This window comes from Nicotiana tabacum, chromosome 23 (assembly GCF_000715075.1).
Source record: "Nicotiana tabacum cultivar K326 chromosome 23, ASM71507v2, whole genome shotgun sequence".
Lineage (NCBI taxonomy): Eukaryota > Viridiplantae > Streptophyta > Magnoliopsida > Solanales > Solanaceae > Nicotiana > Nicotiana tabacum.
In genome coordinates, this window is record NC_134102.1 from 130,190,953 (window position 1) to 130,208,164 (window position 17,212).

At 38.1% G+C, this 17,212-nt stretch overlaps 1 protein-coding gene across 5 annotated transcripts; it reads right to left on the reverse strand.

The window, feature by feature from the left end:
- Positions 1 to 4,295: 4,295 nt before the first annotated feature.
- On the reverse strand, positions 4,296 to 14,976 carry LOC107775040 (uncharacterized). Of its 5 annotated transcripts, none has more exons than XR_001645633.2 (10): positions 14,686 to 14,976; positions 13,682 to 13,825; positions 13,494 to 13,560; positions 13,085 to 13,142; positions 12,399 to 12,493; positions 12,193 to 12,296; positions 11,416 to 11,544; positions 5,814 to 7,016; positions 4,787 to 4,925; positions 4,296 to 4,685 (listed from the first exon to the last, which is right to left on the reverse strand). XR_001645633.2 is itself a non-coding variant. In XM_016594714.2 (9 exons), the coding sequence occupies exons 2-8, from the start codon at positions 13,795 to 13,797 to the stop codon at positions 5,819 to 5,821; spliced, it is 1,767 nt and encodes a 588-aa protein (XP_016450200.1). In that variant the 5' UTR covers positions 13,798 to 13,825; positions 14,686 to 14,976; the 3' UTR covers positions 4,296 to 4,685; positions 5,814 to 5,818.
- Positions 14,977 to 17,212: the final 2,236 nt, after the last annotated feature.

The window sequence follows — 17,212 nt, forward strand, 5'->3', positions numbered from 1 at the left end:
AACAACAACAACAACAACAACAACAACCCAGTATAATTCCACTAGTGGAGTCTAAGGAGGATAGTGTGTACGCAGACCTTACCTCTATCCTGGGATAGAGAGGCTGTTTCCGATAGATCCTCGACTCCCTTACTCCAACAACTCCCCACCTTGCTTTTGGGGTGACTCGAACTCACAACTTCTTGGTTGGAAGTTGAGGGGGCTCACCACTAGAGCAACTCACTCTTGTCAAAAAATAATTAATTCATTCTTGAAATCTTAAAAAATCACTTATTTTGGACCACAAAAAAAAATAAAAATTATTTATTGTGGAACGGAGGGAGTAATGTTTTAAGTTTTATACTAATTTTATATGTATTCTTTATTGTGGCTAATCGGTGTAGGATAATATTGTGTATGTTGTTGTTGTATTCATCTCAACTTTTATTTTATCCAAAATATGGTATAAACACACATTTTAATAAAAATATTTATTCAGTTATAAAAGTGATCCAAGTTGAGAGCAATAGTGCGTTTGTTGCATATGTTGTTCAGCTGTTCCCATACTATATACTATAAGCAATAGTATATACTATATACTATAAGCAAATTCTGTGAAAGTAATATTATTCAAGTTGCTGCAAATTGAGCCTAATTCTTTACGCCATCCTTTGGCTTTATTATAGCTATTATAATTCAAGTACGATAAAATCAACGAGTTGGTTTGCTTTTGGTCCAGAACCCAAAGTTTGTTATATATTCCTGTTATATAAAACATGAATTTATTTTTTCCAATCTTATAAGTAAATGCATGCAGCAACCGAAAAAAACCCTTATTAGTGAGATGATAATTAATCAATTACAATGTAATTTGAAATCTAAGCCAGGTATTTATCAAGTGAAATTTCTTTGTTAAACTGATACCTATTTATTTGCACAAGTAGGATCTTTCGGTGCTACCGTTTAAATTTTCACTTTATTAAGAAATATTTGCAAAATTAACCTCTACACCAGAATCTGGAAGCAAGCTCCTAGCAAACGCCAGGATTTTTATTTGATATTGGCAAGACTTCGTCGGGATTTCTAAGCAAAATCTTAGTGATCGCCAAGATTTCTTATTTGATATTGAGCAACTTACTTTCGTTTTTTCTTTTCTCACGTGTCTACCACTTCACCACTAAAGCATTCTGAAAGTGAACTAAATCCCCAAAAAATATATGAGGTGCTCGAAAATGGTCGAAATAGTTGAATAGCCTAATTAGATTCAATTTTCTTTTTTTTGTGAATTTCTTGATTTTTTGCCAAGAGGCGGTTTAAAAGATATAATCGGACGACATATATGGTTAGGTTCCATTTGTATACTTGGTGGAATCTAGCACCTATTTTTTGCATGTACCAATTGAAATATTTTGAGAAATTGAGTATCAGTATCAGGAGAAAAAAGAACAAAGGTATGACTAGCATAATATCTACGATTGGATTCAAAAAAGCATAGGCCTCGGCCAATTTGCAATTAAGTTATATAGGAATTCCTGACCCCAATCTTTTTTGGTATATCCGGATAATAGGTAGGAGCATAAACTGAAACATTCTGGGGCTATATAAGAACGGCCGTAAATTAAATTTGATCTTACTCTTAGTGTTTTGTCACCAATAAGGTGGGAGTGGTCTCAATAGTGACAAGATGCGAGAAGCGTGATTGAGATGGTTCGGCCATGTGAAAAGGAGATTCACAAATGCCCTAGTAAGGAGTTGTGAGAAGTTAGCTATGACGGGGCCAAGGAGAGGTAGAGGTAGGCAAAAGAAGTATAGGGAAGAGGCGATTAGGCAGAGTATAACACATGTTCAACTTGTTGAGGGCATGACCCTTGATAGGAGGGTGTGAAGATCGATAATTAGGGTAGTAAGCCAGAAAGCCGTTAAACATAATTCTTTTTCTTACCTGTATTGCTTTTCTATACCTGTAGTACTAATATATTCTTGTATTCCCCATGTTTGGATTTCAGACCTGCATTGCTTTTGCTTCTGTTAGCCTTTTCTCACTATATTACTGTTTATTTTTACATGGACTCTCCTTTGTCATATTTTCTTACCTTAACTACGGTGTTTATGTGTTTCTTTAGTTCAGGGTCTATTGGAAAACAGTCTCTCCACCTTCACAAGGTAGGGGTAAGGTCTATGTACATACTACCCTTCCTTAAGGGTGGCAAGCGGGCTGGTTCCAAATTAAACGGGCCAAACGATCCCGGACTAAACGGTCTTTTTGTAGGGACCAGTCCGGAACCGGACCCGTTTGGTCCCGGGCTAAATGGTCCCGGTCCGCGGGCTAAATAGGCTAAGTGGGCCCAACGGATTTTTTTTTAAAAAAAAATTAAATAAATATTAGAGACAAAAGGATGTTAAAAAAAATATCTAAAGCAATGCTTTGTAAATTTTATTATAGAATTGTGACCTAAATTTTATTTAATATATATATACACTATACTATATATACATACTTTTTAGTAGTAACATGAAAGGACCAAAGTATGGTACTTCTTAGCTGGTATAAATATGGAATGATAGAAGATCAAGTTTTAGCTCAACTCAGATTACAGTTTCAACTAAAACTGAGTTGAGCTAAAACTTGATCTTCTATCATTCCATATTTATACTAGCTAAAAAGTATATACATACTAAGTGTATAGTATATAAGCTATATAAGATGTACATATAGTATAGTATAGTATATATACTAAATGTATTTAATTTTTAGTATATATACTAAAAATGATCCCAGGCCTGACGGGTCCAAAGCATAGGACCGGCCCATGAGTCCAGTCCAGACCCACTAAAATCGGGCCAAACGGTCCTGGCCCATTTAGCTCGTTTGGCCCGTGGTCCCGGGCCTAGACCTGCCCACTTGCTACCCTTACCCTCCCTAAATTCTACTTGTGGGACTTTATTGGGTATGTTGTTGCTTTGTCACCAGTAAACTTATCTTGCGTTGGTATGGAAATCGGATCCCAATAGTCGGAGATAAATGGACATATGAATCTGATCGATAATATGTAATATTTTAAGCGATTGAATGACCGACGACTGTTTAGGTTACTTTTTTTAGTTTGTTTTAACTTAAACCAATACATTATAATGAAGTTATATTCATAATCTAGTCAGTTGATTCATGTATGACGATAACATACTACCTATCTCTTTCGTCGTGCTAAATATCTCTTTCACCATTAGGCAAGAACTTTTGGAAGTTGTAAAATCTATATAAGTTTATTTTGCATTAGATTAACTTTTGAGTTATTACTATCATTATCTGCTGAAACTTTCTTTCGTTTTTGTTTTGACGGACATATATGAACCTAATGTCCAAAGATTATTATTCGATTTTTATCGTCGAATCTCTAAATGTGCATCTTCAAGTGTTTCAGCTGCGCCGATCCCCACAATCAGTACCTCACCATAGGCCAATGTGTAGACGTGATTTTGTAGTACACGAAAATATTCCAATTTGAAAAACTAAAATTTGTTGTTGAGTCATTTCAGACGTCAAGGCTGACATGGAATTCTAATCTTCTCAAAAGTTCGATTTCCAAGATTTCTTTCCTAAGTTCCTAACTGAAATAGATACCTCAGTTTGTTACAAATAGTAAAAACGCAAAAAAAAAGCATATTTCTTCTTTGCCATTTTGCATTTTATTAATCAAATCGTACCTCAAAAAAGGATAATGATATTGAATTAACAGTAACGATAATAATAATAATAATATAATAATAATTCTCAGCTAAGCATAAAGATAAAAAAGAAAAAGAAAAAAAAGGAGTACTATATAATGAGGACATATTATTAGTTAATAATTGATAGACAAAGCAATAATTGGTTCTTATCATTTTATCCGAAAACTCTTTGAGATAGCTAAGGATGCAATCCTGTTATTGGCGAAAATGATGGTCTACCAGAAAATGCTGACGATACACGTCCATATCTAAAACTACTATGCAAAATCGATCAAGTTGAGGAGTGTATTTACTTGTCAGTGGCAAGTGACTTCCTAGGGTCAGAATTACGAAATTTTATCATTAACTGATACTGTAGTTTGGTTTTGGCGACTAAAATTTAATCACTGATACTCAATTTGATACTTAAAAATATACTTTGCTCATCTCAATTTGCTTTGTACTGTGACAATTCGGAGAGACAAATTGTTTTACTTTTACTATGATCTTCTCAAACATTTATGGTTAACTAAATCGGTAAGGAATTAATATCCAAACCCACTTCTCCGAACTCTACCATTCTTTTTGGATTGACAAATCGAGCATTAGAAACACAACTTTTGCAACCATGTAACATGCCACAAAACTGCAGGCAATTGATTTAAATGCATATTTACAGACCCTTCCTTTCGCTAAATTTCTGAAGTACGGCAGGGAAAAATCAAATTATAATATTACATCCATATAGAAATAGGGGCAACTCCCAAAACAAGGGTTATCCAACAAATTTCCATGCTCACGTAGTTTATAGCTTTTTGCCATATTTTCTCATTAGACCATAAGCTCACTAGGTTCTTTTGACTGCCAAAATTACAACTTCCATCTCAAACTAATTCTTCAGCTTCAATTTGGTCATTGCTTCATTGACATTTTATTTCCTCAAAGATTGACATGCCTCGAAGAAGTACCCGAAAGATCCATCAGTTCGTATGATTTGACTGTGCAATTCAGAAATGACGGATTAATATGCAACACCATATAGAAATAGGAACACAAGCAACAACTTTAAAAGCAAATGCGAGAAGAGACTCAATTTTACCAGCTTGTGATGCTGCAACAAAAGCCTCTCCAGACTGATCCTCAGAAAATTATAAGATTAAGCATTTTCTACGGGATCCCGAAACCACCAGCCGCCCCGACCTAATTCACGTAAGCCCACCAACTTCTTGGCAAAATAACTACGGTTAAAAACCACCGACATGTCAAGATCCAAATTCAAAATGGTTCCTGGTCAAAGGCCCACTAATACCAGTATAATCTGTAGGAGGATAGATGAACAATCAGGTAGGAATATATTATGTGGAGTTATAGTATACGCCTGTATACTCATCCATGCACATACCCATATCCTCGCTTTTGAAAACACCATTTTATCAGCTTTAAAAATGAATAAATGTAAAGCATGGAATATGGAATAAGGCAATGGTCATGCCCATATGCCACCCTATACACATACCACTTCCGCCCTTCTACCATACAATCCTTTCAGCTTTGCAAATGAATAAACGCAAAAATAAAAAGAAAGAGAATAAAGTAATGAATACAGCCATTTTGTTCAAAAGACGCGTGCACAAAAGCTTATCTTCAAATCAGTTTTAAGTCATGAAACCTGCAGGCTCAAGATTCTTTGAGACAAAACGCTATAAGCCCAATAGTTCCCTTATGTACCCCATCCAATACAAGGAGCCTAAGAAGCATTAGATAAGAATTTCAAATGACTGAAAACATCCATCACCTTGCTATGTGGAAAAAATGGCCATGTTTACATCCTACTAATTTCGAAAGTGTAACCGCTTAAAATATACTAACATGGGAAAGCAGTGCAATCACACACATCCATCAATAAGAGGTTGGGTTAAGATATCTTGCAGACTTGTCAGATCAGTTCAAGCTGTCTAACCAAACTAGCATAACAATGATGCTACTCTAGAGTTCAAGCTCCCAAAAATAATAGTAGTATTCTCTTTATCAAATAAATAAATAAATAATATTTTCTCAAACTAAGCAGCAAAAGCTGAAGATAAAGAAAAACTAAAAGTGAACTGCTTCACTACTTATAATTATACCTTTTTTATGGTGTCAGCATGGTATTACCACCAAGTCTAAGTGCACAAGGTGAAGCTGCAGAAACTGGTGTGCAACATCTAGAGGCATCCCATTCCATATCAAAGGCATATTCCAACCGTCTTCCAAGAGATTTTCCCGAAGCTGATGATTTACATCCAGAAAATCTGTCCTTCAGGTTTGAGGTGTCTTCCCTGTCAGATGCTCTTGGGAAAATATGTGTGGGACTGGTGGTACCTGTGCATCTAGAATGCGTTGCAGCTTCAGGAAATCTGGAATTCTTCTTTCTTATGATTGAAGGAGTTCTTGTGTAACTCATTGCGGAATTCCTTAAGACAGATTCTGGACTGCTACCATTAGCAGAGACTGTTAATTTAAGACTAGGAGGTGTAGAGCAAAATGGATGACCATTTTGTTGCCTGATAAGGTCGTCTCTACTAAGGTTTTCATCTGTTAAAGGAATCATCATGTCCTTTAACTGTGGTGGTTCATAATATAAGGAGCCCTGCTGCTTGAGACCCAAAGAAGATTGTGTATCATATGCTTTATTCTTCTTGGTACTTTGGGAATGAACCTCAGTAAAGCTAGCCAATGACAAACTCAAAAAATCACAGTTAGGATCATTAACAGTATCGTGCCTAGACCTTTTGGGAGATTCATACATGCTCCTAAAAGTAGTAGGATGAACAGCCTCAACTTGAGAAGTACTCCAACTTGTGTGGTGCAACTGATCCAAAGGAAAATCTGAAGAAGAGGCTGAGAGTGGATATGATATTTTAGTGCGACTTAAATTGGATTGGCATGGTTTATCTGTCTCACCAATCGGAAGAACATCTGCCTTGCCAAATTGTATTCCACCAAGTGGCTTTATCAGATCCCTCACATTTTCTTCTGCTGATATACAGGCTCCAAATAAAGAAGTATCCTTATGCTTAGCATTTCCAGCAGAATAAGCATATCCAATTCTCAGATCAGTTGACAAAGCAACAGCAGCATTATCCAATCCTGTCTGCTTGCCTAAAAAGATTGTTTGTTCTGCATTTTGAGCTTGTACCGGATGCTTCTTGATCTCTATTTTTTTCTTGTCACTAGAGAAATTAGGAGATCCCTCACTTTCTGTATCCAGCACTAACCTACTAGGCAAATTCAAGTTCAATCTTTTCTTTACTGAGGAATTCCAATGATTTTTAATTGCATTATCAGTCCTGCGAGAGGTCCAAATGGAAAAATAGATCAGAAAGGAAACACATCAAAGATATGGGCATATTGTACTTCGGTGAATGAATCAAATAGCATGCGTCAAGCTTAGAACAAGAAACTCAGCTAAGAGTAATCATCATATATTAAGAACTTGGCTTGTTAGAGAAAAATTGATGAATGTACTACTCCAGGTAATTGCAAAAAGTTGTGTTTGATTTGGCATACGAGATATATGATATATCACACTTGTAGTAATGATGAGATTTCAGCACCATGCACTGATTGGTATGAGATAGGGATAGATTTTGCAAATTACTTAACGGTAACATAACGGTAACAAAACCAGCGACCAATTCAGTCACCGGCGACTACCCTCCGCCCAGGTAAGTCCCCTCTCTCTCCACTCCACTCTCCTCTTCATCAGCCCACGCCCCTCCTTCCCTCTCTTCCCCCCATCTCTCTCACCCCGCTTCTCCTCTTTTCCTTCTTGTCTTCTCCATCTCTCACTGCCGGCGAGACACCGGCGACGTACTCCACCTCCACTCATCCGGCATCATCTTCTCACTACTACCATCGGCCCCACCGTCTCCGTCGACGACACCAGATTATACATTCCTGTCTCATTACACTTTGTCGCAGATACACTTTGTTTAAATTTATTTCATTGTTCGTAGTGTGTTCTATACTAGTATTGTGCTATAGCCGTGGTTTATTTGCTTAGATCATTTAATTGTTTGACTCACTTGTACTGTTTAGATCCTTTGTATTTGCTCTCGGCCCTATTAGCACTGTCTAGGGTATTTAGTTGCACATATCTTGCTGATCTTGTGTCTTTAATTTATAATTAGTTAAATTGTTATCGTCTTAGTCCATATTTGTTTATTCACCGTATTAGTGTGCCTTAAGTTGCAACTTGTCTTCTTCTAGTTTGGGTTGTTGTGTGTGTTAATGATTCCCCTTAGTCTGCCTACGTATAGTGGCTGTGGTCTGGGATGGTCGAGTGAGGTCATGTCCTCGGGGGAGCAGGAGGTAGGGCGGGGGTTGGGGGCGGGTTGGGAGGCAAGGGAGGTAAAAGGAACAAGGGTGTCCACTGGTTGAGAATTGGGTCATGGAATGTAGGTACATTGACGGGTAAGTCTATAGAGTTGGCAAAGATCCTCAAGAAGAGGAGGGTCAATATAGCGTGCGTCCAAGAGACAAGGTGGTAGGGTCGAGGGCGAGGGACGCGGATGGGTATAAACTTTGGTACTCAGGAGTCCAGAAGGGTAAGAATGGAGTGGGTATCTTGGTGGATAAGGAACTTAGAAAGTCTGTGGTTGAGGTTAGACGAGTGAATGATAGATTGATGAATATTAAGTTGGTGGTTGGAGAGCGCACCCTAAACGTCGTTAGCGCCTATGCGCCACATGCGGGCCTAGATGAGGAGGTTAAACGGCGTTTTTGGGAGGGGTTGGATGAGATTGTGCGCCAGGTTCCGCTTGCTGAGAAGCTATTCATAGGAGGGGATTTCAAATGGTCATATTGGGTCGGCCGCAGGTGGTTATAGTGAGGTGCATGGAGGGTTCGGTTTTGTGGAGAGGAACGGAGGAGGTACCTCGTTGTTGGACTTCGCTAAGGCTTTTGGGTTGGTGATTGCGAACTCTACCTTTCCGAAGAGGGAGGAGCATTTGGTTACTTTTCAAAATGCGGTGGCGAAGACCCAGATTGACTATCTCCTCCCCAGGAGGTGTGACAGAGGGTTGTGCAAGGATTGCAAGGTGATTCCAGGTGAGATACTCACGACGCAGCATGTGCTCTTGGTAATGGACGTTGGTATTATGTTGAAGAGGAGGAAAAGGTTTGCTCGAGGAAGACCGAGAATCAGGTGGGGAGCCTTAACTAAGGATAAAGCCCAAGAGTTGGAGGGGCTGTTGTCGGCTATGGGAGCTTGGAGGGGCAGTGGTGACGCGAGCACTATGTGGTCCACGACAGTAGACTGTATAAGGAAGGCTGCGAGAGAGGTGTTAGGGGTCTCGACGGGCGACGCTGGCGGGCACAAAGGAGATTGGTGGTGGAATGAAGTGGTACAGGGTAAAGTGGAAGCGAAGAAAGCGGCGTACCTGAAGTTAGTGGGGAGCATAGGTGAGGATGAGAGGCGTGCTTGCATGGAGAGGTATAAGGTAGCTAAGAAGGAAGCTAAGTTGGCGGTCACGGAGGCTAAAGCTGCAGCTTATGGTCGTATGTACGAGGAAATGGGGGAAAAAGGCGGGGAGAAGAAGCTATTCCGGCTGGCCAAGTTGATAGAGAGGAAGGCTCGGGATTTGGACCAAGTGAGATGTATCAAGGACGACGATGGTAGAGTATTGATGGAAGATTCCCAGATTAAGAAGAGATGGCAGACTTACTTTCATAAACTTCTGAATGAAGAAGGGGATCGGGATATCGTGCTAGGTGAATTGGAGCATTCCGAGAGTCACCGTAACTTTGGGTACTGCAGGCGCATCAAGGTGGGCGAGGTCGTGGGAGCTATGAGTAAGATGAGTAGGGGCAGAGCGACAGGGCCTGACGAGATTCCGGTGGAATTTTGGAAGTGTGTGGGGAGAGCAGGTTTGGAGTGGTTGACTGGGTTGTTCAATGTTATATTTAAGGCGAAGAGGATGCCGGATAAGTGGAGGTGGAGTATGGTGGTTCCACTGTATAAGAACAAAGGTGATATCCAGAGTTGTAACAATTATAGGGGTATCAAATTACTGAGTCATACCATGAAAGTGTGGGAGAGGGTGATTGAAGCGAGGGTGAGGATGTCAGTGTCTGTTTCCGACAACCAGTTCGGGTTCATGCCGGGTCGTTCTACTACAGAAGCTATACACCTTGTTAGGCGGTTGGTGGAACAATACAGAGATAGGAAAAAGGACCTGCACATGGTTTTTATTGACCTAGAGAAAGCATATGACAAGGTTCCTAGAGAAGTTCTCTGGAGATGCTTGGAGGCAAAAGGTGTGTCGGTTCTTTACATTATGGCGATTAAGGACATGTATGATGGGACTAAGACACGGGTAAGGACAGTAGGAGGCGACTCTGAGCATTTTCCGGTTATTATGGGGCTACATCAAGGCTCTGCGCTCAGTCCGTTCCTATTCGCCCTTGTGTTGGACGCGTTAACACACCATATTCAAGGGGAGGTGCCATGGTGCATGCTATTCGCCGATGACATAGTTTTGATTGATGAAACGCGAGTCAACGTTAACGAGAGGCTGGAGGTTTGGAGACATGCTCTTGAGTCTAAGGGTTTCAAGCTGAGTAGGACGAAGACGGAATACCTAGAGTGTAAGTTCAACGCTGAGCCGGGGAAGTGGACGTGGATGTGAGGCTTGACTCACAGGTCATCCCAAGTAAAGGCAGCTTCAAGTACCTTGGGTCGGTTATCCAGGGGGGAGGGGAGATCGACGAGGATGTCACACAACGTATTGGGGTAGGATGGATGAAGTGGAGGTTAGCATCTGGAGTCTTGTGTGACAAGAAAGTGCCACCGATACTCAAAGGTAAGTTCTATAAAGCGGTGGTTAGACGGCCATGATGTACGGGACTGAGTGTTGGGCTGTTAAGAACTCACATATCCAGAAGATGAGAGTAGCAGAAATGATGATGTTGAGGTGGATGTGCGGGCACACTAGGATGGATAAGATCAGGAATGTTGATATTCGGGAGAAAGTGCGCGTGGCTCCCATTGATGACAAGATGCGGGAAGCGAAGCTCAGATGGTTCGGGCATGTACAGAGGAGGAGCCCAGATGCCCCGGTAAGGAGGTGTGAGCGACTGGTTGTGGAGGGCACGAGAAGAGGTAGAGGGCGGCCGAAAAAATATTGGGGAGAGGTGATCAGGCAGGACATGGCGAGGCTTCAGATTTTCGAGGACATGACACTTGATAGGAAGATGTGGAGGTCGAGTATTAGGGTTGTAGGTTAGGAGGTAGTTGAGTCTTGCCTTATTTCGTACCGTTGTGAGACTAGTCTGGTAGGGTTTTTGTCTAAGCTACCTAGTGGCAATGTCGTGTCTTACTATTTTGCGTTTCAGTGTCGGACCTATTTACTAGCTATCGTTTTTGTTTTTGCTTTTTTCGTTTTTGCTTTGCATCTTTCTTCTGGATTTCATGTTCCTATTTTTCCTATGATTTCTGTGGTGACACTGATATTGTCTTATTTTGTCTTTTTGCCCTCTTGAGCCGAGGGTCTTTCGGAAACAGCCTCTCTACCTGTTCGGGGTAGGGGTAAGGTCTACGTACACACTATCCTCCCCAGACCCCACTAGTGGGATTTCAATAGGTTGTTGTTGTTGTTGTTGTTGTTGTAGGGTCTGGGAATGCCCAAAGCTTCTCTACATCAAACACCCTTAAACATAATTGAAGAAATAGATTTTCTAGCTTACCTTCCAGGCAGAAACCTCGCAATTTCTGCCCACTTGTTCCCGTATATTTGGTGATAGTGGCATAGGACTGATTCTTCCTGTTCCGTCCAAGCATCTCTTTTTATTGTTGGGTCAAGATGGTTGTGCCACCTGTGACATCCAAGGATACTATCAACATAAGTGTACACAGCAGATTGCAACAAGTATAATAAATTGAAATCAATGTCATGTTTCTTTTTCAATTAGAACAGAACATGTAGCGGCAAGTCTCCTTTAACTGCAAAATTCAACAAAGCATTCACCAGTAAATCAAAGTAATCAAATATTTAGCTGCTCCCGGTTGTCATGCTTTTTCTTATTCACTTAAAAATATATAAAACTCCGCCTATGCACAAAAATAGCAGGTCTGAATCCAGATAAAGGAGGCTTGTGCCTCAAATTATATTACGGATTTTTCAATCCCAACTAGTATGGAATTGAGGCATAGTTGATTGATTGACTGTTTTGAAAAGACACAATACAACATCAAAAAATAGCTAACAGGAAGTAAACAAGATGTGCTTTCACAGGAAAGAAAACCCAACAGGGCTAAGTTAAAATAGGATAAAGATATGATATCTGCATGACACGAGAAAAATGAGTTTTCAAGGCCAGGAAAGAATTCAGTAAGTAGACAACAGATGTTCCAGGAAGTGTTTTGCAAGTAATGATTTTATGAGCATGTAAATTAACTGGAGGTATAAAAACATATAATTAACTGTTGCATAGCAACAGATTTAGGCAGAGTTGGAAACTGACCTTTCCCGACATTGCTTGCCAATGCGACCAGGCATAGACTTAGCAATAAAAGACCACTTCTTACAGCCATATTTCTCAACTAACTCAACAATCAGGTCATCCTCCTGAAATTCCAGAAGGAACAAAACAACTGTCTTAATGATTATATTCTTGACATATAGAAATTGAACTCCAAGCAAACCAATGGTTGTAAAATCGATTCGCACCTCCTTTGACCAAGGACCCTTTACAAGCTCAGGATTCAGAACCTTCTGCCAGCGATGCAAGCACTGCACATCAGTCCTTCCATTCATGCACTCAGCTATAGAACAAAAGAGAACACAAATCACACAAAAAGTTCAGCAGATAAATTTTCCTCATAGATACAGCAGTATAAGTCACTCCATGACATAGCCAGGTATTCAAAAGATAGTAAACGTTCAATTGTACCGAAAAGGATTGAAAGAAAGGTAGATCATAGAGGCTTCCTAAAATTGCGTCCTTGCACCTACTGAGTAATAGTAGATAATGAACTGGTTTCATGTATGTAATTTTCATAGTGCAGGTAGTTCGTTAACTCAATAACCAGTGTCAACGTGTTTTGTTGTCACTTTCACGGTAAAAGGAGACAACTTAGGAGGCAGCAAATGCCTGCAAACAGAAGTGCTAGTGTTCTACAACAACAAACCCAGTGAAATCCCACAAAGTGGGGTCTGGGGTGCTAGTGTTCTAAGGCACTAAAAACCACTCATGCAGATATTTCCCCACGCAAGCCATTTCCCTATGCTTGTCCCAGATTACAGTATCCTGGGGCAGGACACAGGCCATAAAGCGACTAGGAGCAAAAAGTAAAGGCCATTGTGGTTAACCTAGCTGAAAAGTACAGAGCATGACAGAATAAATGGTGTATTACCTATCTTTTTCCAGTTTCTCCCTTTGAACCTTTTCACCACTTCAGTCAACAGATTATCCTGTGAAAGGAATAAAGAAGTCAGAAATTTCTGGATCAAAAGAAACGAGCCTATGGAAATAGTAAAAATGAGCAAACAGAACTGGAATTCTGACTAACAAAGTTTTATATTAATCCTTTCACTTGCTCAATACATCCTAAGCAACCACATGCCTCAAAGAAACCAAAAGGAAAAAAGACATGACAACTCGCGTAGATAATTGTATAAGTACCTAACTATCATGGAGACACACTCACAAGGTTATAGAAATTCATCATACAAGTACACAGGAAGCTTTGGTAGAGAAGTAATGCACTTAAAATTTTAACGTATAAAGAGGGTAAACACGAGCTCCAGCGACTAGCCATTTACCTCTTCTTCCGTCCAGCCTGCCTGGGAAGAACGTTTAGTTGGACCAGAGCTCCTTCGATAACTAGAACTGAAATAGGATTTACAAAAATGAAGTGAAACAAAATTACATCAATCAACCACTTACTTCAATGACCTTATTTGAGGCCCAACTTCATGATCGAAAGCAAATTAAAAAAAATTCGGCTTACCCAGGTTCGGAGGAGTATCTCGGAGTGCTAGCCTCGTAACTGCTATCAGAGAAAGATGAACAAGAAGCAAATCCACTGAAGTCCAGAGTCTGAGATTCCTCCTTAACTTGTATCATTATCTTGCAGCCAAAAGATATCCTCAGACTGCAAAAGAAAAATTACAAGCAATAAGAACAATTAAATATTAGTTACACACTCAACTTCCATAGGAACAATTTCCGAGTGCATATGAAAAAAACAGCAGCCATGCCCAAAGCCAAGTAAGGGTTGGCGATAGGAATCTATCTATTCCATTCTACATACTCTGTAGGCACACCTACATTGGGCCCAACAATTCAGTATAATGTTACACTATCTTTATACTAGCCGTCAACCAAAAGGACCCTTTTCTTTTATCTAGACTTGGGAGTGGCAAGAGCTACTAATTACACACGAAAAAAAAAAGAGAAACTTCTTTTTCAATCAGAATACGAATTTGTGTGCTCCTCAAGAACTAATCAATCAATTGTGTGCTCCTCAAGAACTAATCAATCAATCAACTACGCCTTGATCCCAAACTAGTAAAGATCCGCTATGTATATCACTTGTATCCTCTCCAAATCAATTTGTGCATAACATTTTCGTGTAGTGGCCATACTAATCGTCTCCCTACCATTTCAATTTCATTAGTGTCCCTAAAGGTCCTCCTCTACAACTAATAAAGTACACAAAAAATAAAAAAATTCATTTTTAATTACAAAAACAAAATTCAAATCAACAAAGATCAAAACTTTGAACAAGCATTTTATCAGCAACGGAACATGATCAAAAAGTTTACAACAAAGAGAATTATCGCCTTAAAAAACAGCAAGAATCAGCAAAAAATAAAACCAAAAAACTTGAAAGCATAACAGAAATGAATAAGATATGGAGAAAAATGCAGAAAAACACTTGAATTGTTAAGTAACCGTCAAATAAACAGGGTAGAGAGACAAGACAAAAACTATAGATACAGAAACATATACCTAAATGCAGAGAGAGAAGGATAAAGCGAAGTAGAATTGAATGAAACGGACCGTTTTCAGTGAATTAGGGTTTAAGATTTAGATTTTTAGAGAGAGAAAGAGTAGCGGGAAACTGAAGAGATTCCGAGGAGTGAGTGAATAATATAAGTACTGGACTACGTAGTAGTAGCAGTACAAATAATGGATAAGTGGCGGATTTGTTGGGTTTGAATGTGAAAGTGTGTTTGAGAAGGAAGAGAGTGAAGAGGTGAATATAAACGTTACTCGCATTTGGTGTTTACAGTTTACACCGAAACTAAACTACTAATTTAAATAATATATTTATATTTAAATCTTTATTATCTTATTATAATGTTATTGTAGAGTATTATTTTGTTTCTGCTTTTTATTTTTTTCTATGGCATTCCCTTTATTCTATTTCTTTTACTATGCTATGATTATATTTTTTTTTGAATCGATGATCTATCGAAAATAACTTTTCTATATTAACAAAGTAGAGATAAGATTTGTATACACACTATTCACGTCAAATCCCGCTTACGAGATTATATTAGATTTGTTATTATTGTAATATAACTTAATGATAAGAATAAATATAAAAATATATATTATGTATTTATTGGTTAATATAACTATTTGAATGCGAATAATACTTACAAAACTTACATCGTATGATTAAGATAGTCTAGTTGACGAGTACGTTAAAAACTGCATTGTTATGCAAAACGAAAACTTATACGTTCCTCCATTCGTTGTAATTTATATGACATATTTAACTTAATGCAAAATTTAAGTTTTTTTTTTTGGAATTTGTGATAATAGCAATGATGTTTGTGGGATCATGACATTAAGAATAAATGAGAGTTTTAAGTTAACTATTTAAAATATAAAAAACAAATTAAAAAAATTAAACTAGTAAAAAAATAATTTTACATAAATTAAAAGCAAATGGAATGTAATTTTTTTTATATCTTTTATCTATCACTTTAGTCACAAAAATGAAAATATTTATCTCTTAGTAAACGTAGAAGGCATTACATTTTTTAAATTTATTCTTATTATTCCAAGAATTACTCATTCAATGAAGAGATAAAGATAATTTGGTCAAATATTCTTTATGATTAATATTATTAAATAGATCTTTTAATTTGTACCTATTCAAAATCTAAACAGACAGGTAAAAATGATAGGAGAGAATACTCATCTCAATGAATAATTTTTTTAATAATATATATAAAATAATTCGTATAATTACTAGCACGTGCATCACTTCCTTTTTATGCAAACTGCGCCAGGTGAAACGCACCCGCGATTTATAACATGATTGTTTTTATTATTATTTGAAGTTATGGTCAAATCGCGTGAAACGCGCACTTGAATTGGGGTTTACGTATCATGACTATGCCACAGGAACCGTACCCAGAGTCACGATGATTTATTATTAATCACGCCTAAAGCAAGCTACGAGGTTCGGATATTATTTATTCTCCTAAGATTTGAGATTAGTGAGGCCGTGAATTATGAAATCAATTGTGAAAAGGATAAGCTTTTGCTCTTAATTATTCTGGCCCAGATAACTTAAAATTGATCATAGCGCAATTGGCTTTTTAAAGCCAATTAATGAGTATGCCCGGTTACTAGTCCATCAAGCTACTCCACTATCCATTAGTCAATTGCAGTAGTATATGTTTTATTAAGCAAAGCCCAACCACCGGGCCCAATCATTTTTTTTTTAAACTCCAAACCTCATTTTTCAATTTCAACTAGCATACATGAATTTTATCCCCAAAGTTCAAACATTCACTACGTACCCAAAAATTATGTTTTCATCAATCTTCATATTAATCAAACAAGAAAGTAACAAAATTTAACAAAGTTAATGAGACCTAACAATTAATACAGAAAAATATTTCAATCTTCATGAAGCTAAATAAGATCAAATTATATATTCAAGCATAATATCTTAACAAAACAATGATGGAGAAATGGGCCTTTACAAGATTGTTTTGAAGCTCGGATAATGGACAAGGATTCAAATGGAGCCTCGACCAAAATCGACAAACGGAGCTCGAACTCGACGACTAAACTTTGGAGCTGTTGTTTTCTGTACAAAAGGGGACTGTTTCTCTGGGTTTTCGGCTCGTTTTTATCGTGCTTTTTAGCTTGGTTTCCAGTTGATTTTGGGGTTGGAGTTTGATGATGGATTGCTGGATTTTTCGAAAGAAAGCCGAAGAAAGAATGACACGAATAGAAATTCTCTTAGCGTAGAATAGGCAAAAACATTTCTCTCAATTTCCTCCTCCCTTCTTTTCTCTCTTCCTTTTTTTCCTCACATTTCTCTTCTATTTATAGAAAAAAAAAATCGAAATTTTTTCAGTTTTTTTTTTTAATTAAAAAGAATTCTCACTTCCCATTTTTCTTCTTTTTAAAAAAAAATAAGTCCCCACTTTCCTTTACTTTAATTTTTAAATTTCTCACTTTTTTACTTTTATTATATTTAAATTTCCACCTTTTTTACTTTTCTTTT

Coding starts and splice junctions, on each gene's coding strand:
- LOC107775040 (XM_016594714.2), bottom strand. CDS start 13,797: ATGATACAAGTTAAGGAGGAATCTCAGACTCTGGACTTCAGTGGATTT. Junction 13,143..13,493: donor CAGGCTGGACGGAAGAAGAG/GTAAATGGCTAG, acceptor TTCCTTTCACAG/GATAATCTGTTGACTGAAGT. Junction 7,017..11,415: donor GCGAGGTTTCTGCCTGGAAG/GTAAGCTAGAAA, acceptor GACCTCTCGCAG/GACTGATAATGCAATTAAAA.